This window comes from Dipodomys spectabilis, unplaced genomic scaffold (assembly GCF_019054845.1).
Source record: "Dipodomys spectabilis isolate Male_0828 unplaced genomic scaffold, ASM1905484v1 ptg000079l, whole genome shotgun sequence".
Taxonomy (NCBI): domain Eukaryota; kingdom Metazoa; phylum Chordata; class Mammalia; order Rodentia; family Heteromyidae; genus Dipodomys; species Dipodomys spectabilis.
The window spans coordinates 1,638,164-1,664,756 of NW_024870756.1; the positions used below are offsets into that span (position 1 = coordinate 1,638,164).

At 41.1% G+C, this 26,593-nt stretch overlaps 1 protein-coding gene across 1 annotated transcript; it reads left to right on the forward strand.

Annotated features, from left to right (window-relative positions):
* On the forward strand, window positions 1–26,352 carry Mxd1 (MAX dimerization protein 1). Its single transcript, XM_042683102.1, has 6 exons — window positions 1–318; window positions 1,062–1,161; window positions 7,310–7,339; window positions 19,555–19,669; window positions 21,228–21,387; window positions 21,509–26,352. The coding sequence occupies exons 1-6, from the start codon at window positions 246–248 to the stop codon at window positions 21,694–21,696; spliced, it is 666 nt and encodes a 221-aa protein (XP_042539036.1). The 5' UTR covers window positions 1–245; the 3' UTR covers window positions 21,697–26,352.
* Window positions 26,353–26,593: the final 241 nt, after the last annotated feature.

Below are 26,593 nucleotides of genomic sequence, written 5' to 3' on the forward strand. Positions count from 1 at the left end.
GTGAGTCGGGGATAAACACTCGGCGGCGGTGGCGGCGGCTGCTCTGCTCGGGGTTCTGTCACGGTGTTGGCAGTGCCCGGCTCTCCGGCCCCCTCCCCCTCTCCCGCCCGGCGAGGGTGGTCACCGGAGAGGCTCCTCTGCCTTGCTCAGCGGAGCGGGTCTACGGAGGGGCGCGGGTGTCCGGCGGCGGCAGTGAGCCAGTGGGCAGTGGGGGTTGGTCCCGTGGCTCCGGCCCCCGGTGCAGAATGGCGGCGGCGGTTCGAATGAACATCCAGATGCTACTGGAGGCGGCCGACTATCTGGAGCGGCGGGAGAGAGGTGCACGGGGATGGAGGAGGGTCTGGTCCAAGCCCGGGCGGGGGGTGGGTGCTGCGGGGTCCAGCCGTGGGGTCGGGGCGCCTCGCCTGTGCGAGGGTGGTTGGAGGCACGGAGAGCGCGACCGCGAGCGCTCCCAACCCCTCCGGCTCTCCCCACGCGCGCTCCGAAAGGAGGCCGCCACTGCCCCTAAAAGCTGTGAGTGGGGGTGAGAGAGGGGCTGCGGTCCCTGTCCCGAGCGCTGCCGCCTCCCCATGCCCCCGCGACTAGGGGGCCGGGGACCTCGCCGCCCGCCCCCTCGGGTTTGCCTCACCTGAGCCCGGTCCCCTGGGAGGAGCACCAGGGTCTCCCCAGACCCGGCCCGCCGTGTCTGCCCCACACCCCCACCTTCACCGGGAGACTGGTCCCCACTGGACCCACCAACCTGCGGGACGTTGCCGCCGGGAGACCCCAGGCCGGGCGAGCGCAGCCACTGGCTGTGTCTTCCCCAACAATGAGCAGCTGGAATCTTCCTTACACCTGCTCCGAACTGAGGGCATTCACACAATTAAAAACAAAACAAAAAGAAGAAGAAAACCCAACATCATTGTTCTCAGAATTCCACCTTACTCTGTTACTGAGTTATTTTCTACAATGTTCATGTAAAGATAAAGAAATGAAAAAAAAAAAAAACCGAAACACTGGGTTGGGGAGAGAGTATTAAATGTTCTGGACTCATTCATTAACTGGATCCTCCGGTTTTCTAGAAGCTGAGCATGGTTATGCCTCCATGTTACCATACAATAACAAGGACAGAGGTGCCTTAAAACGGAGGAACAAATCTAAGAAGAACAACAGCAGTAGCAGGTAATTTGGTAAATATTCCTCCTTCTCTTTTAGATTATGCTGTAAGGTAACAAATGGAAGATTGAGGGTTGTCTATTTGGATCATAACCTGGTAAATACATTAAGTAGTGAACATGCACACATGGTCATATGCCATGAAAGGAAGCAGCTCCTCTGTTTAAGTTGAGGGGACTGAAAAGAACAAGGAAATATGGATGTCTAAATCTTTTTTAAAATGAACTTAAAAAATTGTTTTTTGGTCCCTTCTGGAAAAGAAAAAGGAAATTTCAAATGATATTAGCAATAAGGACAGTATTTTTCCCCTTCATTTGTTGTAGATTCTGGGCAAAAGTATCTGACTTGGCATAAATACTAAGATTTTATTTTGACATGAAAAATCAAACAGTTGTTTGATCATCTAATTTGTCCTATCTATTAATAATGGTAAAGGGGATAGAGGGTAAGATCTTCCTCTCAGTTGATGGAGCAACATTTAATATTAAGTTATTAATATGTTATAAAACTTTTTCATATTAGCCTAATAGATTGACATATAATTCTTTAAAGCTGTGAATCTCACTGGAGAATATTTGGCCAGTGGTGAGAAAAATCACATATTAGCATTCTAAGCATAAATTTGTGGTATTGTATATTGTCCCTCTCCTTGCCCTGAAAATATTAGTTGGCTAGGCAATCTTATTTTACTAAATCTACTCAATTATCCCTTTCATATCAGTAAATTAAAATCTTTGATTTTTTTCATTATTGACTTAGAATCCAAATCTTCCCCTCACCAAGTAACTATATGGGTTGCCATTGTGGCTTAATACAAACTGACCATTAAACACCAGGAAATTCCCACTTAAATTTAAAAGTCACTCATTCTTGGTATATATTTTGTCCTTGGCTCACCACATGGTCCTTAGTGTTATGGAATCACAGGATGTGAGTAGCATGCTTTGGGCTGCACTCTTGACTAAGAAGACACATAAAGGTGAACCTGGTAATTATCTGGTAGATTTTCCTTGTCCGACCATCTTGGCATAACCTGAAGGTGGTAGCCAGTAGTTCCATGCATGGGTACAAAGGCCCTTTAAGAAAGATAGTAATACTAATTTGTATCATGTAATAGTATCAAAACAAGCTGAGTTGCATTTTGTCACGGTATTTTTAACTATTTGCTTAGAAGAACTTTGAGGCCTTTCATTTTGTTTTTCATTTTGTTTGCTTTTATTTTTGGCAACGCATGATTTGAGAAGAATCAGCCTTGTTAGTAATGTAGGCTTAGTATCTTGAAACTTTTTTTCCCTGAGTTCATAGGAAGGTTGGGTATGTGTGTGGGAGATATTCTGTAGTGGGAGTGAAAAAGGTGATGAACAGAACTCATCTAATCACTGTGTGTCGTGTGTGTGTGTGTGTGTGTGTGTGTGTGTGTGTGTGTGTGTGTGTGTGTGTGTGTATGTGTGTGTGTGTGTGTGTGTGTGTGTGTGTGTGTGTGCGTTCGCGCGCATGCTGGGGCTTGAACCCAGGGCCTGAATGCTGTCCCTGAGCTGTTTTGCTCAAGGCTAGCACTACGAGTAGTTGAGCCACACTTCTACTTCTGGCTTTTTGGAGATTAATTGGAGAGCTTCACAGACTTTTTCTGCCAAAGCTGGCTTTGAACGGGATCCGCAGATCACAACCTCCTGAGTAGCTTTGCCTGATGAGTAAAAGGGAGTATATTTTCCCTTGGACAGTTAAAAAAAAAAAAGGTTTAGCAGTGGTATTAAACTTCTTGGGAAGGGCTGGGAAGGTGGCTCAGTGGTAGAGCGCTTGCCTTGCATGCCTGAGGCCCTGGGTTCAATTCCTCAGCGCCACATAAGCAAAAAGACAAAAGCTGGGAGTGGTGCTGTGGCTCAAGTGGTAGAGCGCTAGCCTTGAGCTGAAGAGCTGAGGGACAGTGCCCAGGCCCAGAGTTCAGGCCCCACGACCGGACCCAAAAAAAAATAAAGAAATAAAAAAAAAATAAACTTCTTGGGAAGTTTATTTTAAAACTCCAAAAGAACAAAAAATATCAACAAAAACAAATATTGGATCATCTAGAGAGACAATAGTATATAGAAAGACTATTTTCTAATTGCTCTGATTTTTAAAATCAATAATTATTTAAAATTGAAATATAGAGATTTGTTTTCTTCATTTATTTCTTCCTTAATTTCCTTGCTTATATTTAAGAGACAAGGTCTTGTCCAGGCTAATCATCCTTTTGCCTCAGCCACTCAAGTAGCTGGAACTGCAGGCATGTGTATTTTCTTACATTAGTAAAGCAGGCTCTAACATGTAAAAGAGGAAGTTCAAGACTTGACCATCAAGTTCTTGTATCCCACAGTGCCTATAAGTAACCCGATGTGAGGAGTGTTTTGTTTTGTTTTTTAACCTAAGGACTATCCTATTTCCCAGATATACTTATGGTTTAGGTTTGTTTTTTAACAACTTTTTTTTTCAGTCATGAGGCTTGAATCCAAGGTCTAGATGCTGTCCCTAGCTTTTTTGCTCAAGATTAGCATTCTACCACTTTGAGCCTCAGCTCTACTTGGTGGTTAACTGGAAATAAGAGTCTCACTAGACATTCCTGCCCAGGCTTGCTTCAAGTCATGATCCTCAGATATCAGCCTCCTGAGTAGCTAGGATTACAGGCATGAGCCACTGGCATCTGGCTAGAATTTACTTTTAAATGGTGAAATTACCAAATCTTCAATAATCACATGAAAAATTGTGTGATACAGTGTATGTATATGTATATATACATTATTTGTAATATATTCACACTATATACAACATATACAACATATAATATTATATATGTGTATGTATGTGTGTGTGTGTGTGTGTGTGTGTATATATATATATATATATATATATATATGTATATATATGTTTGTGTGTGCCTCTACTGAGTCTTGAACTTAGAGCCTCACAGTTTAGTTTTGCTTAGCTTTTCCAGTCAAAGCTGGTACTCTATCATTTTAGCCACACTTCCACTTCTAGCTTTCTGGTAGTTAATTGGAAAAAAGTGTCTCTCAGATTTGTCTGTATGAGCTGACTTTAAACAAGATCCTCAGATCTCAGTTTCCTGAGTAGCTAGGATTACAAGCATGAGCCATTGGCACTTAGCAAGCTATATATTTTTATACTGCCTTAACCTTTGACCTAATCACTGTAAAATGGTCTGCTTTTTTTCATTTATGACTAATTCCATTTTTTAAAAAAATCAAACCTAGTACACTTTAGTAATGTCCTAGCTGTTAGATAAAAGACTCCCTTTAAAAACATCATATTGGGGCTGGGAAGGTGGCTCAGTGGTAGAGCGCTTGCCTTGCATGCCCGAGGCCCTGGGTTCGATTCCTCAGCACCACATAAGCAAAACAAAAAAGCCGGAAGTGGCGCTGTGGCTCAAGTGGTAGAGCACTGGCCTTGAGCTAAAAAGCTGAGGGACAGCGCTCAGGCCCCACAACCGGACCAAAAATAAATAAATAAATAAAAACATCATGTTGCTGGTGCTGGTGGCTCATGCCTATCATCCTAGCTACTTAGCTGAGGATCACAGTTGGAAGTCAGCCCCCGCAGACTTTTATCTCCAATAAACCACTTAGAAAACCAGAAGTGGTGCTGTGGCTCAAGTGGTAGAGCTAGCCTTTAGCTGAAGAGCTGAGGGACAGCGCTCAAGCCCCATGACTGGCAAAAAAAAAAAAAAAAAACACAAAACCATCATGTCTTCAACATTCTTAAGTAATCAGATAAAATCTGTGGTTTCTAAAAGTTGAAAGTTTGGAAAATCTTGCGCTTCCTGTGGAATTTGTGGAGGAGTTTATCTTGGAAGTTCAGAAGCTTATAGAAATACAACTCTTGATTAGTCTACTTCTCTAAAAACTCTGGACATACTTTAGTACGAGCAACCTGTGTGCTCTTGTTTTCACCTATGTACCTTTCCATCCTCCTACTACCAGAGATAGATTTTTGTCTGCTTAAGTAGGGAAATCTTGACCAGCTGTAGTCCATCTACTTTCATCTATTTTTTCAAAAAAGCTATCAGACTTTAAACTTATTATTCCCATTTAAAAGTAAAATGCCACATGCTTTGAGAAAAACCAAAGATTTGTAATACATTGTTAACTTTGGTATCTGCTGGTCATTGAAGGAAATAAATCCTCTGAATGATGTTCTTCAGGCTTATAGATATAACCAAGTAAATCAACTGAAAACTTTTTTTGTGTGTGTCCTGACCTGGGACTTGAACTCAAGGCCTGGAGCTGTCCCAGGGCTTTTTTGATCAAGACTAACGCTCTACCACTTGAGCCAACAGCTTCACTCTCAGCTTTTTTAATGGTTCATTAGAGATGAGTCTCATAGACATTATTGCTCTAGCTGGCTTTGAACCATGATCCTCAGATCTCAGCCTCCTGAGTAGCAGTAGTATTACAAGTGTAAGCCACCTGACTTCAACTGAAAACTTTTTAAGTTAGCCAATTTAGAGGCCAATATATCATTTACCTAGAAAACAAATATTCTAAAACTTCAAATACTGTCATTATTTGGTCATTTGTTTTTCTGAATGAATAAAATTTCTCTGGGGAGAGGTTCTTGTAAAAGAAAAATTTTAATGCTGGGCTACACATTTCCTATTTCAAGATAATCCTCTGCCCCTGCACAAACATACTTCCTAACATCCCTTGTATGTGATGTAAGTGAATTTGGTGGTGGTAGTGCCAGTGATGCAAATGTGTGGCTGACAATTCACAGGGTAATACTCCTCCCTGACAGCTATGAGAATTTATCTCCTAGGCCTAGTAAGTACTGATTATGCCCCCACTGAATTCATTATCTGAGCTGGGGAGTAAACTCCTAAGCTGATTAGAATTCCCATAAGGAAGGTCAAGATTCAGTTCCTTTATAAGGCTGGGAAGTTCCTTAAGCTCTTAACCTGTTCAGGAGTGGGAGGGTTGTCTGAGGAGGACATTGAAGGGGCCACATTGACTGACTCCTTGTGACTCTGTGGACAGCTGTCCATAAAGTCTTAGACCAGACCTATCTTCAAGATCAGCCATAAACACACTAATAATATGATTTCAGATCCACTGCACCTTTGATCCAAGGCTCTCTACTCACTTTTACAGTTGCTACTTCATTGATCCACTGCCTGTTCAGTAGATTATTGGTAATTATTTTTATTCCTGTTTTACACAGAGGTTAACCAAAGGCAGGACTGTAAAGAAAAAAAATAAAATATTTATTCCTGTAGTACCAACCAGGAGTAGCAAAGCTGAACATCAGTTTTCACAAACCCAGCTTCTGCTTTAACCAGCCTATTGCCATTATGAGGAGCTGAGTTTTGGAAACTTCTTCCTAAAATTATTTGATAGGTATTTAGCAGTAGCATTTTTCAGGAGGTTAGATATAAGACAGTGACTTGAAAGATTAGGAAGGGAAGTTATTTTATCCTTTAAAGCTATACACTGTAGCCAGGTGCCAGTAGCTCATGCCTGTAATTACTAATTCTAATTACTCAGGAGGCTGAGATGTGAGGATCATGTTCAAAGCCAGCACAGGCAGGCAGGAAAGTATGTGAGACTCCTATCTCCAATATGCTATTCAGAAAAAGCCAGAAGTAGTGCTGTGGCTCAAGTAGTGTACCATCCTTGAGCAAAAGAAGCTCCAGAGACAGCACTCATATCCTGAGTTCAAGCCCCAGGACTAGTACCAAATAAATTTTCAAAAACACCCTTTATGCTATAGTTAAATAAGGATAAAGTAAAAAGCAAAATAAAACTATACACTGTAATTAAGTAACTTACAAAGTTTTGGTACATGCTCCTCCTAGAAAAAAACTACCAAGGCTGGACAAGGGTACCACCTCCACTGAGTTACTGCTAGTCTAAAGAAAGCTTTGTGGTATTATATAACCAAAATTCACATTGCATTGTGCAGCTGTTTTTCTCTTTGTATAAATAGACCCTTTTATTTCCTTTCTTAAAAAAGGATCACTTTTCCACTAGGAAATGCATGGCAGTATGTCACTGCTTCTTGACTCTTACTTCAGATATTTACACTAACCTAAGACTGAGTAAGAAGTTAAAATAATGGTGTTGAGACAAAAATAATCTTAATATTTTCTTATTGTTCTCTCTTTCAGATCAACACACAATGAAATGGAGAAGAATAGGTGAGTTAGATTTTGGAGGTGGGGTATGGGGAGTTTTGATGAATTTTCTACTTTACAAAAATACTGTACTGCTCATATATCACTTAGGTAGAGGAAAAGCTTGTGTGTGTGTGTGTGTGTGTGTGTGTGTCATGGGATCTGCACTCTGGGCCTGGGCACTGTCCCTCAGCTCTTCAACTCAAGGCTAGTGCTCTACCTCTTGAGCCACAGCACCACTTCCGGCCTTTTCTGTTTATGTGGTGCTGAGGTATCAAACTGAGGGCCTCATGCATGCAAAGCAAGCACTCTACCACTGAGTCACCTTCTTAGTCCTAAAATAACTTTTTCTTGTAGAAAATTTTAAGTATATAAAAGTAGAGCAAATAATTTTATCAAGTCCTTTGCTTCCACAATTACTGGCATTTTTGCCTATGGTAGGAATCAAGTTCACCCCTTTCCACTGAGTGTTTAAAAGCAAATTTTCTCTCACTAATAAATAATATATGTGTGTCTATATGAGAGAGAGTGTGTGTATGGGACTTGAGCTCAGGGCACTGATTATTTTAGGCATGAGCCTGAAATTTACACACAAGCATGCACGCTTGCGCACGCACACAAACACACACACTCACACTGTCCAGACCTCTCAGCAATTCTGATTTAATTGGTTTGAGCTGAAACTGCACTAGTATTTTCAAGGGCTCCCCAGGTGACTCTCATGTGCAGCTAGAACTGAGAACTATTGAACAAGCCTCATCCTAGTCTCTGAGCTCCCATCAACTTGAAATGTGGGGTACCCATCTAAATTGAATGGCTTTCTCAGTGCCTTGAATGAACAAAAAGGTAATGAGTAATGATGGCACTGTAAATATGAATAGTTGTGCTGCACAAAACCCTCATTAGAAAAGGAGCTTGACCCTGAAAGTCAGGATCTGGATGATATTTAGTTTATTGGTGAAAGAGCAGTCCAGACCCTTAGCTGGCAGGAAGGATCTTGGAATTTGTTGTGTGTGATGCTAAGGGTGCCTCTCCACATATATGCTCCTCCTCATCCTGCCTTCTTCCTTGGTAATTGCTGTGATTGTGACTGACAGTGTTTGCAGTGGGAGCTTCCTTTGTGCTTTAGGGATTTACATATCATGAGCTGGAAACTCAAAAGCATCCTCTTCAAATGGGAAGGTGGTCACCTGGGGCCCCTTTCATCTTTAGACTTTCTCCCTTCTTCTTGCCTTCGCAGCAAACTCAGTAAAGTGAGACTATTTTTTGCTGAAAAGCCTCTACTTCTTCTCATCCTTGAACATTCATTTAAGTATTTGTGTTCTTATTAAAATGTCATCCCTTCAGGCTGGGGGCGATTGCCTAACATGTGTAAGGCCCTGGGTTCAGTCCTCATGAAGAAAAACTTTTTTCCCTATTTCTTCAGGTAAAGGTTCTTAGGCTTACTATAGTTTTGTACCGTGTGTGTGTGTGTGTGTGTGTGTGTGTGTGTGTGTGTGTGTTTGTATGTGTGTGTGTGTTTGTATGTGTGTGTGTGTGTGTGTTTGTGCCAATTGGGAGGTTTGAACCCAGGGGCCTAGGCATCCTGGAGCTTCTTTGGCTCAAGGCTAACACTCTACCAGGTGAGCCATAGTGCTACTTCCAGCTTTTCCAAGTAGTTTATTACAGATGAGAGTCTCACAGACTTTCCTGTCTGCGCTGGCTTCAAACCACACTCCTCAAATCTCAGCCTCTATGTTCTTCCCTTTCTTTTTGGGATTTGTCTTGTAAGGTCTTAATTCTTCGTTTGGTTTAGACCAAGAGAAGGAAATGACCCAGTTTACTTCATTTAAACAAGTATTGATTGCTGCATCCCAGAGGCAGAGGTGAACATTTCCGACCCTTTTCCCTTCGGGTGCAGATGCTTAGTCTTGGCGTTTAAACATCTTCTGTTATAGCCTGACTGGCTCTGTAGCTGACTCCTACAGAGAATACCTCTGTGTCAGAGTGGCACTTCAGCCAACTTTTGCCTTACTACGTGACATAAAAAGATGACCAGGTTCTCTAAACAAAACCAACTCAGGTAAATGAATTCTAAACGGTTATATTTTTGTCTTTGGTATTACAAAGTTGATTTCACATGGGTGTTTTTAGACAAAACCCTTTTTCTGTGCCACCTTACTTATTCAAAACAGTGTTATTGTAGGTAATGGGGACTCTACTATGAGGACATAGTATTGCCATGGTTAGGTTCCTTGACAATGGAGGGAAGATGAAAGAAAAGACATGTAAAACTGGGGTTTGGTGAACACCTCAGATGCCCTGTAGTAGGTTTGGGGGGGTACAGAGTCCAAAGAGCCTCAGCCCTCGCTATCCAACATCGTAATTATTTCCATAAGGTAAATTTATAGCTGTGGAATTAAATGTGTATAGATTTTTATAATGATTGATGTGGATTGCAAGACGGCCCACCAGGCAGGTTGCATATGGTATTTTCCTTACGCTTTCTTCTAATAGTTTGATAAGCAAAAAGTAATAACAAAAATTCATATAAGGTACTTATTTTAATTTGCATTTCATTTTCTTTTTTCTTTTCTTTTGCTTTTTTTTTGGGGGGGGGTAGAGGGCTGGTACTGGGGCTTTAATTCAGGGTCTGGGTGCTGTCCTTTAGCTTTTTAAACTCAAGGCTGACATTGTACCACTTGAGCCATGGTTCCACTTCTGACTAATTAGTAGTTAATTGGACATTAACCATTAAAAAGAGCTTCACAGACTTTCCTTCCTGTACTGGTTTTAAACCAAAATCATCAGATCTCAGACTCTTGAGTAGCTAGGATTATAGGCGTGAGCCACCAGCACACAAATGCTTTCTTATATTACTAGCACAACTGAACAGTTTTCATGGGTGTGTACACATGTCTGTATTTCCTGTTAAATAGCCTTTGTACAAGTTTCTACTAAGGACTTTACCTTTTTCTTAAAAAACAAATTCCATAATATAAAGGATATGTATAAAAGATATTACCCCCCCCTATCTATCACGTGATTGTCCAGCTTATCATCTACCTTCAGGAAGCCAGCTCTCATTGACTGAAGTCACTGCCTCTGTTTATGGCTAAGTTTATGGCTAAGTCTGTTTCTAGACTTGGTTTTGTAATCCATTAGCCCATTGGTTCTTTCTATGCTCGTTTATAATGTTTAATCATTGAGGTTTTAGCATGCAGTTCAGGATCTGGTAAAGCACATCTGTGCTCTTCTTCCTTCCTTTTTTTTTTTTTTTTGCTATTAGCTATTTTCAGCAGTTATTTTTCTGACAATTTTTTCCTTGAACTCAGGGCTCTATACTTGCGAGGCAGGTACACTACAACTTGAACCACATACTTTTTGCTTTTGATTTATTTTTTAGGTTCTCATGTTTTTGCCCAGGTTGGCCTCAGACCACAATCCCTTGTAACTGGGTTTACAGGTGTGAACCACCATACCTGCCTTATTTGTTGGGATGAGGGAAGTCTCACTAATTTTTTTGCCTGAGCTGGCCTCAAATTGCTATTCTCCTTATGTCTTTCTCCTGAGTATATGGGATTACAAGTGCAAGCTATGGTACCTAGCTTTTCTGACAATTTTTTAATCAGCCTATCAATTCCTTATCCCTTGATTTCTTTTTTTTAAATAAAAATAGGATAATTCCAGTATAATTTTTTTCAGCACTGGAGCTTGAACTGAGGGCTTTTGGGGCAAGCACTATGCCACTTAAGCCATGCCTGTAGCCCCAACATGAGGCCCCAACATGTGTAATTAATATTACACATGAGGTATTTCCATCCAGGATTTATTATGTATATTAACTTATGAAGGCCTCTCTTCTGTCTCTAAAGTTTTGAATTTTGTAGTGTTTCAATATAAGTTTTGCACATCTCTTACCAAAGATATCCCAGGTTTATGTAACTTTATATTATTGGCTTTTGTTGTTGCTTTGCCAGTCCTGGAGGTTGGACTCAGGGGTCTGAGCTCTGTCACTGAGCCTCTTTATGTTCCAGGCTACTACTACTCTATCATTTGAGCCACAGCACCACTTCTGGCTTTTTTCTGAATAGTCTATTGGAGTCTCACAGACTTTGTCCCAAGCTGGCTTTGAACCATAATCCTCAGATCTCAGCCTCCTGAATAGCTAGGATTACAGGTATAGGCCACTGGCACTAGCTATGATTACTTTTTGTAATAGTTAATTAATTATTGTTAGACTATAGGAAATTTTTTACGCCTTTGCCATTATGTGTTCTTTATTGATAATAATTCTGCTGCATTTTCCTCTTTGTTGAGAATTACACTGGTTTAAATACTTTTCGATGAAGTTACAGCAAATACAAACTGGGCTGCAGCCAATAGTCAGCAGTCAGAATGAACTCTTCCAAAAGAAGATTCTAGTATCTCCTTTAATAGTAGAGATGCCCTTTTTTTTTTCTTTTTTTTTTCTGGAATGGCAATGTGCAGGCCTTTCTGGAATTAGGCAGCTGCTCTAGAGAGATCACCTCTGTCAGAGTCTTTTGACCCTATGACAAAAGATTTGTGTTTGTGTTCTGTGGGAAGACTCGGCGCCTGGCCTAAACTGGTGCTTCCATTTGGTCAAGCAGGATTTCAGTGGCATCTCATCTGTATGAGAAAAGATTTCAATAGGACTCTTTTTTTATTTACTTATTTTTGGCCAGTCCCGGAGCTTGAACTCAGGGCCTGGGCACTGTCCCTGAGCTTCTTTTGCTCAAGGCTAGCACTCTTCCACTTGAGCCGTAGCACCACTTCCAGCATTTTCTGTTTATGTGGTACTGAGGAATCAAACCCAGGGCTTCATGCATGCTAGGCAAGCACTCTACCACTAAGCTACATTCCTAGCCCTCAGTAGGTCTCCTTTGAAAGACTGTTATAACTAATTGCAGGTTCCTGTAGTTATTTCTGTTGGGGGTTTTGACGTTTCAAATGAGCAAGCTCTTTATATTGGACAGGCTGTGGTATGCATTGCACCACTCTGACAGCTGTTTGTTTGTCTGGGACAGCACTCAGGCCCTAAGTTCAAGTCTCACCACCAGCACCAAAAAAAAAAAAAAATAGTCAAAGGGTGGTATAGAACTAGCAAATATTATTCATAATGTATATATTTTATTTAAAAACTAGGTTCTGTGAAAGAAATATTAACAAGGTGTACTTAAATATGTTATACTTTAGTAAAGAAGTGATCTTATATCTTTAAAATGGAGTAACACTGTATTTTACTACATTTATATTTTCTACAAAAACTTCCCAGTACAATTGTGAACAATCTTCAAAATCTTCCAGGGTTCCAATTAAGTTAATAATGATACATTTGGCACTTGTTTATTAAGGGATTGATGAGAGGAAGGATACTTTTACCCCTCAAAGCATGACTTGGTTTTCACTTGAATTTTTTATTTAAGATAGTGAAGCTTTGTTCTTAATCCAGACCTTAATTACTTTTAAAGAGTAGTTTCTTTTCAACCTTCATTTATCCTATAGGATTTATAATAGTTTTTAATCGGTTGAGTCTGTAGCTACACTAAGGTTGAAGAGAATACAGGAAAACCTCACCACTAAATAGTTAACTCTTTCTTTTTTGGTTATAATCTCAGGCCCAATTTTAATAGAAAAACTAGCACTGAGAGAAGTTAAGTGTATCATGTTCTTTAGGACTTTAAGAAGAGGTAAATTGCCAAACACATCAATTCAAACACTCTGTGTGTGTGTGTGTGTGTGTGTGTGTGTGTGTGTGTGTGTGTGTGTGTGTGTGTGTGTGTGTGTGTGTGTGTGTTGTTAATAAGGCTTGAACTCAGGGGACTCTCCCTTCTGCTTGGTGTTTTTTGCTCAAGGATAACACTATCATTTGAGCCATACCTCCACTTTCCAAATTCAAGCTCTTTAAATCAGATATATAATTGTTTATACATCTACAGATGTATAATTATTTCTAGGCTCCAGTGAGTTAACAGGAAATCAAAGAATTGTTCTTGAAAGAAACAGAAGGTACATAGTAGGTCCACGTTGTGTGGATGGATGGATGGATGAATGGATGGATATGAGCTGCTTACAAAGGAAAAGAATATTGTGTCACGCTTTGAAAACTTGAAAAGCTTTCAGGGTAAGATAAGTTAAAAAAGATGTTTGTAGGTGAGGTAAGAGGAAGAACATGTTTGATAGGCAGAAGGGAGCCCATTCTAAAATTTAGGTAGGAGCTGATATTTGGTTTACAGGTAACTCAGATATATCTATAGTAATTCATATACATATGTGCTTACTAAACTTTAAGTACCTCAGATGAAGAAACTCAGTCTTGTTCAGCATTTTATATCCATTACCTAGGAGGAAAATAGCAACACATAGTAATCCTTTGAGAAATTCTCATGGAATAAATGAATGAAAGAGTTAAATGTGTTTCACCTGTGAACGTAATTACTTATCCAGACCTTTACTAGCAAGTACTAATTATTATACATATGTACAGTATGTATAATTAAAAGTTAGATTCTACAAAAAGATTCATAAGATATACTTAAGTATTTCATTCATATACTCGTCTCTGACCTTACAGTTATTTTTTTGTCCTATATTTTGCTATGAAATTCTGAAGGAGAGAGTGATTCCAAGTAAATCTTCAATAAAGAAAAGCAATCTTTGATGATAGCATTTCTCCCAAACAGGCACACATGCGTACCACACAAGCTCATGCCCCCATGTTATACACTCTCAACCTTGAGGGGCATACAAATCCAAATAGCATCATCTACCTACGGGGTTCATCTTTTCCTTGAATCTGGTTTTTGATTTACAGACCGACCAGCCTATGAAAGGGGGAGATATATACAATCAAGGAAGCTTGGGTATGGAGGCAGAAATAAGGAGCAATGCCCTCAGAGTTGGCTAAGGACACACCAGTCAGCCTGAGTGCCTTCTGTCATTGCTTTAGCAACTTCTGCAACAGCCAGAGCTGCCTGCCCTCAGTAGGAACTTCCTTCTCTTGGATATTTACTTTTCCATCGTTTCTGGCCAACAAGAGTCAAGGGAAAGTAATCGAGCTATATGTCATGTGAAAAATACTGGAAATTATTTTGATGTTGACTTCCCCCCTTCCTTGCCATTTTTAGAACAAGAACCTCCCCAACACACACATAAGGACTTGCAGTGTTATCTCTATTATGTGCTAAGTTTATTTCCTTAGGTCTGTTTTTGAGCATTTTTATTCTTTCACTTGATTTGTCTGTCCCTGCATAAGTACTACTGTGTTTTTAATTATTGAAGCTTTATAATACAATTTAATATCTGGTACAAAACATTCCTCCTCATTATTCTTTTTCAAAAACTTTGGCAGTGTCTCACACTTTTATTCTCCTAGATGAAGTTTAGACTAATTTCCCAGCATTTAATGAATTAAAGAATACTGTTGGGACTTTGTTTTCTTGGAATCGTTTTAACTTTGTAGACAAGCTTGGGGAACATTGGCATTTTTACTTTGAGGGTTCATATCCAGGAATGTGCTGTTTTTCCACTTACTCAGATTTTCCTGTGTCCTTCAGCAACATTTTATAGTTTTCTTCCCATAGATCCTTCCCAAACTGTTTTAAGTTTGTTCCTATATATGTTATACTTTCTTCTTGCTGTGTGAGTGAGTTTATGTTCTCTGAAAGGTGGCTCTCCAGGTTGATTATGGAAGGAATATTATAAAAAGATTATAAAAGGAATATTATAATGCTATAGTGGCTTATAGTAATAAGCCTTCTGCAGAGGAAGCTAAGACTGAAAGTGCAGCCATATATGGAGTACTGTTTTGTGTCAGACCATGGTGGCAGTCACCATACGCACAGTGGCCCTCAAGCAGATCGAGTCAGCCGTGTGCTACCTGGGGAGACACTCATGCTGTACCAAGTTAAGTAATTTGTTCAAGATCAAATGGAGTAAGTGACAATGCCAGTATTCCAAACCTTTATGTTTTATCACTACACTAATATCAACGTTTAGGTAGTGGAAATTGTGTTTTCTGAGCTGGGCTCTAGTCTAACCTGAAATGATATATTGGAAGATGACTTTCTTATATTTCTATAAAGTCAGTATATGATTTCCTTATGCTGCTATATCAGGCCATATTCAAAAATTAAAGAGATCTTTATGTCAAAAACGAACTTTATAACTTTGGTGGGGGGGGGGGGTCGGGTAGGGGGGGTAATGGGAACGGATGGGAAGGGGATATAAAGGAGGAGGCAACAATACTTGATAAGAAATGCACTCGTTATCTTGCCCATGTAATTGTAACCTCTCTGTACGGTATTTTCACAATCAAAAAAAATCAAAACAAATTAAAGAGATCTTTAGTGATCCAGCAGGCAAAGCTTGTCAAGGTTCATAACCTAGGTGCAGAACAGTATGGCTCAGCTCCAAAATAGGCAGTTTAGAAGCAGGAGGGAGCCAGCACTTGGCACAACCCTTTTCTGTCAGGGCTGGGAACTGAGAAGCCATTGGCAACAGAAAGAAGATGGTCTTAGGGAGAAGTGGTGGTAGGAAAGACAAGAGGAGGGATCAGATTAAGATACTAGGTGGCACCAGGGGCTCACGCCTGTAATCCTAGCTACTCAGGAGGCTGAGATCTGAGGATCACGGTTCAAAGCCAGTCTGAGCAGGAAAGTCCAGACTCTTATCTCCAATAAACCACTAGAAAACTGGAAGTGGCACTGTGGCTCAAGCGGTAGAACACTAGCCTTGAGCTGAAGAGCTCAAGGACAGCGCCCAAGCCCAGAGTTCAAGCCCCACGACCGACAAAAATAAAAGAAAACTAGGTGGCTTACTGTTGACAATCTGTAGCAAGATCCCTTCTAGTTCCCTGAGAGGAATTAGAGGTGGGTTAAAATGGGGCAGGGACTCAGAAGTAATCTTTGGTAGGTGCTTGTGCTGCTTGCTCTTGATCTGGGAGTTTTATGGATACTCAAGGCTGGCTAAAGAATTCCAGATCCCAGGATAGTGTGTGTGTGTGTGTGTGTGTGTGTGTGTGTGTGTGTGTGTGTGTGTGTGTGTGTGTGTGTGTGTGTGTGTGTGTGTGTGTGTGTGTGTTGGGCTGTCTCAGGGTTGAGGGTTATCAGTAGGAATCTGTTTGCTTTCTTATCTGGTACAGGGGTCAAACTTAACTGCTTAATATATATTTCTCCCTCTGTGATTGGCCCAGGCAATAGTATGAATGGGACAGGACAACCATCAGGCTCCAGCAATTAGACACCCAATGGTTAAGGCAGGCACCGCCAAAGGCAAAAGTTAGCTTTGAGTGTCTGCAAAAATCCAGAAAGAATTCAGAGCCTAATTTTGTAGAACTAAAAAAAAAAACAAAAAAGGACTGACTAAACAGGTACTACCCTCAGCTTCAATTAGTCCAAAGCCTTATTTCTAGTTGTACGCTGGAAGAATTCTTTGGAAACCCACATTTAGGTAGTGAAAGCAGTGTTTTCTGGGCTGGGCTCCAGTACAACTAGAAATGATGATGCATTGAAAGATGACTTTCTTATATTTCTTATCAGTAGACAAACTTCCTAAAAACTTTACATACTCATATCTATACACATACCACATCATTAAAAGACTAATATGCACTGTTCTGAGTCATGCAGTCTTTGCAGCCAACAAGCAGGCTGATAGATGTCCAAATGTAATTTTAACTTTGAACTTTTTCTCTCAACTTGAAAACTAGTCTACAGACTTTACAGTGAGAACACATAAGTGGCAAGTCACTAATGTAACCATAGAAGTGACTATACTTCCTCAAAGTGTTTCCAATAACACAATATGTTCTAAAGAATACTGTCCAAGGTTAACATTTTCACATAGCTCCTGATGTTCTAACTGGCCCCCCTGCAGCAATGGGAGGGGCAGCCTGCTAGTGTTGATGTAGGTCTTTGCTTGTGGCTCTTCCACTTGGACAGGAGTGGACTTCAAGTGGGAATCTTGAAAAACTGTAAGATATTTGTGCCCTTACCTCTTCCTGGCTGAGAAGTGAGGATTGTATTCCTCAAGTCACAAATAGAGGCCCTTGGAACATCCAGGACCAATTCGTCATGATTCAGATGCTTGAACCTTAAAAGAAAGGTTATGAGAGCAGCAGGTATTAATTAGATCACTGGTTGTGGTAGCACATGCCTGTAATCCCAGCACTCAAGACACTGGGACAGGAGGCATCCTAAGCTAAACAGTAGGACTCTTATCTCAAAACACAAGTGGCTAGGGATATAGCTATGTGGTAGTATACTTACTAGGCCCTGGGTTTGATTCCCAGCACTGACAAAAAAAAAAGATACAGTAGATTTGCCTTGGGGGAATATCCTGTCTTGATGGATTGGTCAATATGAATTGGTCAATATGAAACTATTTTCCTGTGCTACAGCTTTCTGATATGCCTTTCTTCTTTTGGTCTGCATTCCCAGCTCTTGCTAATATAGTAAGATTCTTAAGAGGAAGAAAGGGCAAGACCAAAAGACATTCATCATTTCCCAGTTCAGCTAAAGAGTAGCTCCTGGGTGCTAAGGAGCTCTACCCCAAGTAGTTGTGTGTGGAAGCCGGTGGAGCACTGCTGCACATGCAGAGATGTAATAGAGATGGACTCTGGCCTCCAACAGTCCAAAGTCTAGTTGTTCAGATGATACAATCCATCAGCAAACACTTATTAAGTGTGTGTGCTGGAGCCACTGTGGCTACAGAGCAATGATTAAGCCCCAGCTTCCTAAGGAGTTGGCAGCACATGATTAAATGACCAATACCAAACAATGCAGGAAAGTGTCAGGAACCTCGCAGGGAATATTAGCCATAAGCAAAACACTTAGAAAATGGAGGCCCACTCTCTGTGTCTTAGGAAGGCTTTAGGGGCTGGTGGTCTCAACAAAAGCTTCTGAATCTTAATCTGTTTCTCATGTTCATGAAATCTGCTGGATTCTAGAGTAAGGTTCAAGCCAAGTTTTAATAATGTAAACTTGCAACATTGTGGGGATTCTACGTGTCTGGTCCTTCTCTGACAAAAGCCTCTTGAGCGGACCTCCTCCTCAGCCAGCCTTTGTCACGCTCCTATTTGGTCCCATTGCACCAGCCAGTCACACCCAAAATAGAGAAAGAGCTCTCCTCTGCTGTGTGGCACATTTTTAATAGTGCCACATTGACAATGACGTACTTTTCCCCTTACTTTATAAAAGTACATTTAACTTTTAGAATATCAATAGATTGAAAAGAACAATAAAAAAGTATAAAAACTTCAATAAAAATTCTCCTTCCTACCTTACCTTATATATGTATATCCTGCTTTTTCTCTCCCCAGCCAGTCATTATACAAGAAAACATAATAATTGATTACCCTCCATTTTCACACAAGTTGTGTCAGGTTTGGTGCTTTGCTTTTTTTCACTTAAGAGCGTCTGGGAGATCTTTTGTTGTAGTTTTTGGTCATGAACTCTGGGCCTGGGTGCTGTTCCTGAGCTCTTCAGCTCAAGGTAAGCACTCTACCACTTGAGCCACAGTGCCACTTCTGGTGGTTAATTGGAGATAAGAGTCTCACAGACTTTCTTGCCTGGGCTGACTTTGAATCGAGATCCTCAGATCTTAGCTTCCCTACTAGCTAGGATTACAGGCGTGAGCCACCAGTACCCAACTGGAAGATCTTTCTTCACTGTACACAGAACACATTCTCATCCCTGCCTGCAGGTGAATTGCCCTCCCATGTAAGCATTACCATAATTCTAGGCAACTCCTTGTGGTGGTGATCTGAGTTATTTCCATCTTTCCTATAGCAAATAAAGCCTCAGTAATACATCTATACATGTCATTCTTATATGTAAATACTAGTGACAGCAGTGACACAGTGATTTAGTGGCTTTGAAAGGGAGTCTTTCACAAAGAGATGCATGGGTTGAAAAGATTCCCCTCCTAGCATGTCACAGTTTTCTAATTTGGATAGCTCATGGATTACAGAAACCTGGAGAGCCTGATAAATATGCTTAATAATAGCAGATTAAATCCCTACCCCTAACATTTGTATTATAAATAGACTTCACTTAGAAAGCCTGAATTTTGCTTCTTGTTGGTTTTTCCCAATCATCTAGCTTCAAACCATGTCATTGGTAGCATTTGTCATTTGTATGAAATTGGGCAACTTCATGCACTTTTAGAGCCCATTTTTCCATGGGGTGCTTTCCAGCCCATTTTGAAGCTCAAATGCTACTGTGATCTTGTCTTTCTAGACGGGCTCATCTTCGCTTGTGCCTGGAGAAGTTGAAGGGCTTGGTGCCGCTTGGACCTGAATCCAATCGACATACAACGTTGAGTTTATTAACAAAAGCTAAATTGCACATAAAGGTAAGTGTATTTTGTATGTCTCTTCATCTTGTTTAGTGAGGGTTTGTGTGTTGTTATAAAGAACAAATGTGTATCTCCACAATATTCCTCTCTTTTGAACTTCTTCACCTTGCCTCTTGGATGACCCACAGGCACATCACATGCAACATGTTCAAACCCAACTGTGTATTCTCACACCCAGACACCTGAGAGCAAACGGCCCACCTGGCTCTCTGGGTGCTTACACTTGGAGGCCCTGGGTAGCCTCTGTTCCTCAGACGCTTTCTCTAAGCCGTCTTAATGACCTAAATATTTCACAACCTGCTCTGCTTCCATCTTTACTCCACCCCAGAGGTCTCCTTTCACTCCAATCTGCTCACCATGCTTCCTGAACAATCCTGCCACACTCCAATCAACACGTTCCTCTGTTTTGAACTTTTCTGTGGCTCAGAACAGTCACAGGTCTGCTCCAGCTCTCCCTGACCTGGCTCTCCCTGGCCTCTGTAGCAGCATACATGGGCCATACTCCATGTCTAGCTCCTCCTTAGTTCTCCGTGCTTGTCTAGTTCTCTCTGCACAGGGCCACTGTGCTGTTCCCTCTGCAGCATGCTGTCCCCTCTCTGCTTCACCTCTACACATCCTTCAGATCTCTGTACCGGTCTCACCAGTTCAGAGAAGCCTTTGCTGACCTTCCAGACTCCGCCACCTGTTTCTTGTCACAGTAAACACTTGGTGGTGTTCTACATGACTATGTGGTGTCTCCATTACTAGACTATAGACTATACATGAGGGAAACTCATGAGCGGCTAGCCCAGAGCTGACCCTCAGTATCCAGCATGAACAGCAAAGGGAGAGGTGAGTTGTGTTTGAATTCCTGAGAGCCATAGCCAAAATCACTGTTTAGTTAGGTAAATAGCATTCTAGGGATGGTTAGTAGCCTTCATATATAACAGTTCTGGGAGAAAAAGACCCTCTATTTACAACAAAACAGCTACAGTTAAATACTCTTCTTAATTATCTGAAGAATATGAGAATCTAGGGGGTAGATTTGCAAAAAGAAGACATCTATGGAAATTTGTTTTTGAGCTCTTCTGTTGGATAATTTGGAATCAGGATTTCAAGAGGGACTATTATTTCCTGCTAACAACAGAAGTTAATTGGGATTTGGCCTGACACAAAAAAGTGCTTACGTAATTGGGGCATGTACTTGAATAAACATAATTTTAAAGAGAAGCGTGTTTCCTCAGTTCCCAGTCCATGCAGTTTTCTAGTTCAGAGAGATGATGTGTTTGGGATCACTACAGACCAGGAAACGGGGCTGTGGATTCCTTCCTGCCATCTTTTCAACTCCCAAGATTGAGGGGTACAGATGTCAGAGTATCTGGCTCACCCCCAGTGCCCTGTGAAGCCCCCAGTCACCCGCCATCTAATAAACATCATGGAAACAAGGCTGCCAAGTGACACACCATATGACGTCTGGGGCCAGTGACACATTTCACTGCTAGAAGTGAAACATGGAGGGTCACTGGCAATTTGGAAAGTTCCCTATGGGTTCCAACAACTACCTTTTGACTTGCAGAAACTTGAAGATTGTGACAGAAAAGCCATTCACCAAATAGACCAGCTGCAGCGTGAGCAGCGGCACCTGAAGAGGCAGCTGGAGAAGCTGGGGATCGAGAGGATTCGGATGGACAGCATCGGATCCACGGTCTCCTCGGAGCGCTCCGACTCCGACAGGGGTGAGTCCCCCTCCCCCCTTCCAGCCACGCATGCGCCCAAAGGGAGCACCGAGGTTCGCAGCCGGAGTTCTTCGTAGGATGCCCCACCCATGTGTGTCTGTCTCTCTCATCCCCCCCACAGAAGAAATCGACGTGGACGTGGAAAGCACAGACTGCCTCCCAGGGGACCTGGACTGGAGCTGCGGCAGCGTGAGTGACTCTGACGAGCGGGGCAGCATGCAGAGCCTCGGGAGCGACGAGGGTTACTCCAGCTCCGGCATCAAGAGAATAAAGCTCCAGGACAGTCGCAAGACATGTCTCGGGCTATAGGAGACAGTCACCCTAGCTGCCGCCCTGCTGGTTGTCCCGATGGATCTGATTAGGTAGCGTATGGGACCTACCCATGATACTCTTGCACGCAAACTTCAGTGTACCACCTTTACCAAATCAGCTTTGTCAAAGTTTTTGAGGAAGTTCGTAGGATTGGGTTTCTGATTGCATCTACTAGCCTCTGTATGTGTGTGTCTCTCAAAATTTGTCTCTACGAGACTGTACATTCCAATCAATTCGAAGCATCCAAGAATTCTTAGACTGAATGAGCAATTTTCACATCTCAGCAGCACCCCCCCACACACACACACCCCTCTTCTTTACTGTCTTCATGTAGTTGACCAGACCGTTCTCAGTTTTCTGGCATACTGTTACTTTCCTAGGAGAAATGTCCAAATGTGACTTGTGCTTAGGAAACTAAACTGAGGGAAATGATCTTTGGAAGCTGAGATCGGGATCTCAGAACTCAGAAGTAAGCTTTGAAAGTGAAATTGAAGAGCACTTAGTCCCAGCCCTGGCCCTGTGAGGAAGTGGGGACGCCTCCTGGAAATGCCCTCCAGGCACAGCCCAGGCCAATTCCCCACTCACCCACCACATGTGGAGAGAGCAGTCCTCACTTTAAAACAAACACCTTGACAGCGTGTCTCTGGGATTGCACAATTTAGGGAAGTTCCAACATTGTTTCTTCTCGCAAACAAAACGGTACAATCTGTGTGTGTGGGTCTTGGGAACTTGCTGTCATCTGCTGTCTCAAGGCACATTTCCCCCTCCAAGTTTGGTAATGCTACTTGTCTCTGGAACATTTTTTTTCCTACCTCAGAGATAAATGAGATCTCCATTTCCCACTTAACAAAAGTGATTATGCCGCCTTCTTTTTTTTCTTTTTTCTTTTTCCCCAAATAAGTGACATTTGGTCCAAGTCTAATCTATTTTCTTATTTAACTTTCAGCAATAACTGAGCATTGGCACTAGCTGAGCTGGTAGCCATCATCAGTGAAAGAAAAAGTCCACATTTCTACTGTCTGTGGTGCAGGTGAACAGGAGGGATTCCGTATGAGAATTCCTCTCTGGGCTGATTATTTTTTGATTCACCAAGAAACTTCTTTATGGAGTCTTTTGGGTTGATAGTTTAAAAGGCTGATTTTTTTTCTCTCTGGTTATGACTTCTCCTGTAAGTGGTCTCCCACTTTGTAGCATTTTTATTTAAGCTAAAAACAGAGCACATGTATATGTACATAAAACACATGAAATCTATAAATACTATTTATTCATTTTATATAAACTAATGTAATGGAAAATAAATTCTTATGACTTTGTGCTTTTATAGATGTTCTAGCCACTTTGTATGTAGGTAGCTACAAAATTGGTTCATTCCCCATAATATTTTTGCATTCATCTTTTTGAGGGCTTGATATTGTCAAGCCTCTGGTGAATCCTTTTCATTGAATCGGAACCATTTGTAAAATCTGTGACGCTGAAGTAGAGCATGTGTCACAAAACAATAGAACATTCTTAAAATCCAAGGCGCACTGCAACTGAAGGGCTCCACGCTGGCTCGCGGTGGGCACCCACCCTGGGCCCCCACTGTGCTGTGGTCACGGGCACACCTCAGCCTTGCACGACGTCAAGCACCTCCACCTTCAAGTTCAAACATAGTCTGCGCTGCAGTTCATCTGATATATGAAGAGCAGTCTACACAAAGCAAGATCTTTTCATGTTTGTTTTTTTTAAATGATTCCTTAATGTATTAAAAAAAAAAAAGATTTAATTGGAAGTAGCAGATTCCTCAGTGATTCCAAAGTCATCTATCACACTTCTGGATTCCCCCCACTCCCTTCATTTTGACTTTGGTTGGTGGGAGGGGCAGGTGACAAAGGAATTTTTTTAATTGTTGGAATCTTTTCCAATTACCAGCTGAAGATTTGCACTGAAATACAACTTGTATGCCTTTTGCATTTTTAAAAATCTGCTTCCTGAATTTAAGCAGAGGGATAGTGTTCAAAGAGCCAGCTCAGCCTGTAACATGTCTGAAGAAGATATGCCTGCACTTTGAGGTCCCTTTCGAATGCCATTCGTAAGACCTCTCAAGCATTTTGTTTAATTGCTACATCTAAGCGCCTCACAAGTCCACGATGCTAGATGCCACCTGGCATCAAAAACTCAAGACTTTGGAAAAAGCTTGTGGGCTTACATTGGGGGGGAGGGTGGGAAGGGAACAAAATTTGTGTACTTGTTTGTTTGATTTACAAATAAGGCATCTGAGAGATGCCATTATTTTCTGTGTTTTAAATGTTGTGCCTTTTGAGTTTAAACTGCATTTTTTTGGTCTTTTTGGTTGAAATATGAAATGTACTGTCCCAATATAAAAACAGTAATTATTTGACCTTTGCACTGTTTGTCTGGTCCTTTTCAATTTGATTGCATCTAAATGTGGAACTTGATCTCTCTATTTTTAATGCACTTGTGATAAACTGACACCAGGGTTAGTTAGACTTTACTTTCAAAGCTCAAGGTAGACCAACTCAGCACGCTAGACAGCTTCTCTCTAACCAAAACTAACCTTTGGGACCAGCAGACTCAGCCCTAGGCAGCTAATCCTCTTCCCCTCATGGCTGAACAGCAGCCCTGATTTTGCCAATCTGTCCTTTCTCATTCACTGATCCACCAGCAGGACTGCTAAGAGTGTGTCTTTTTGTTTTGGTTTTTCTTAAGCAAAATGAAAAAAAAAATCTATTAAGATTCTTGAGTGGGGGGAGGGCATGGGCAAAGATAGAAACCCCAGCCATTAGAACTTTGACGGTTATACATAAATATAGATGTGTACAAACATAGGCACATGCATATTTTTATGTGAAAGTTCTTTTAAAAAAAATTAAAATCTAAACCAAGCTTATTGGTACTATCATAATGCAAATGGAAAAATAAGAGTATGTCATCCAATTTAATTTCATGCCATGAGGAACAAATAATAGATATATATGTGCTTCTGTTATCATCCTCCAAAAACACAGCTTTCCATCCCTGGTCAGCTTTGAATGGCCCGCTGAATAGCCAGGATGTTTGAAGTTGTTCTTTTGCTAAGCAGAGATCTTGAATTCTTCAAGGTACTCATAGCAACAGTTTTGGCTCCTTTCTCTACTCACAGACCTAATTTAGCTAGTTTAGTCATTCCTAGAGCTTCACAGTATTGAGCAGGACTTAGACCCTTCCTGTCACCACAAGACTGAAACACTTCCAGTTTCAGTTCAGAGTTGAGCATTGCATAGACTCTGACTCTGCACTGGGTCACTTAAGTGTTGTTTTGGTTTTGGTTTTAAAGCAAGAATTTTTCCTTTTTTTTTTTTTTTTTTTGTAAGCAGGGTCTTGTTCTAAATCCCATATTTTTTCTCTTTTCATTAAAAGCAAAAGTCCCTCCTGGGTTTTCTATCAGCCTCTCTTTCCCTCTTTTTTGATGTGGCCAAGAGTAAATTCTGGAGTCTGAGACAAACTTGTAAACTAGGTGGGAGGTGATGCTCAAAATAACCTTATAGCAATATCTTAGGACTTAATAATGGATTTTTGTGGACTTTTTTCCTCTTGCCTTCCTCCCTATTCCTTAAAGAGAGAACTTATTTTTGAAAAGAATATATGCATATATATACAGATTAGCTAGATATGCACATTACTATTTAGAGTTTTTTATACCATACTGTATTGGCAAGAATATCATTTTCATTGTGCTGTATAATTTATTCCTCCCAAATCTTGGGTCTTTACTTGTGTCTCCAGTGTTGTCTTCCCTCCTTACCATCCCTGTGTGTTGAACACCAGGTAGTGGGTGTCAGTCTCCTGCATGTCAATCTTACTTTTCTACGTTTGATTCTTTGATATGGCATGTTTCAGTAGCTGGCTACTCGTGACTTCAAAACCCCTTCCTGGGAGAAGACAGCCAGCCCAAAGACCTCTTTTAAAGGAGGTGTCTCATTCTACATAGCCAGTCTCTGTAGATTGTGGGTGTTCTCAAAGATCCTGGATTAGGGGTGGGTGCAATATTTGATTTATCATGATTTATCAATATTACCTGGATGATTTCCTTTTACTATATTCTTCTGGAAGAAGAAATAGTTGACTGGCATGGCTAGATTCAGCTATTGAATGGCTGAAGAAATTGAGTATGTTTTTCTTTCTCTCAAAATCATAACATGAAAATTAGGAAGGCACCCAAGTGTTAAATAATCTAGATTTTAAATTTTGACTTCTTATTCTGAGGATGACAGATGAAAGGGGGTCATTCTTTATTTTGGCTTTTATCTGAGGACTAAACTTGCCTCTACCCCTAAAATCCCAAGAATTGGTGCTTTTGGAATATTTCTGTTATCCATCAACTGGGGGGGGGGGGGGCTGGGGGGACATCTTCCTAAAGGTAAACACAGCCTAGGCAGGAGAGCAGCAGATGAAAGAATAGGAAATTCTGTTTCCAGATGTTTATTTCTTTATGTAAATACAATGCCAATGTAAATCCTGTGTCAAGACCATAGAGAATGGTGCTTTTTACTACAGTTAGCACATGCATTTTTAGAAACTATTACGTGTTTTAGAGAACCTTTGCTGTGTATATGTAAACTTCTGTATTGTTCAACCGTTAACAAATAATAAATTATTTCATTATGAAAGCAATATTGGTCTTCCTGATATTTGCATCCAAGTTTACCCTTTCCTGCTTGCTTGTTTGTGCCAGTACCGGGGCTTGAACTCAAGGCCTTATACTCACTGGGCCTTTTCTGCTCAAGGCTGGCATCCTACCACTCAAAGCACAGCTCTGGTTCCAGTTTTTTGGATTGGAGTTTCATGGACTTGAATGCCCAGGCTAGCTTCAAGCCATGCTCCTCAGATTTCAGCCTCCTAAATAACAAGGATT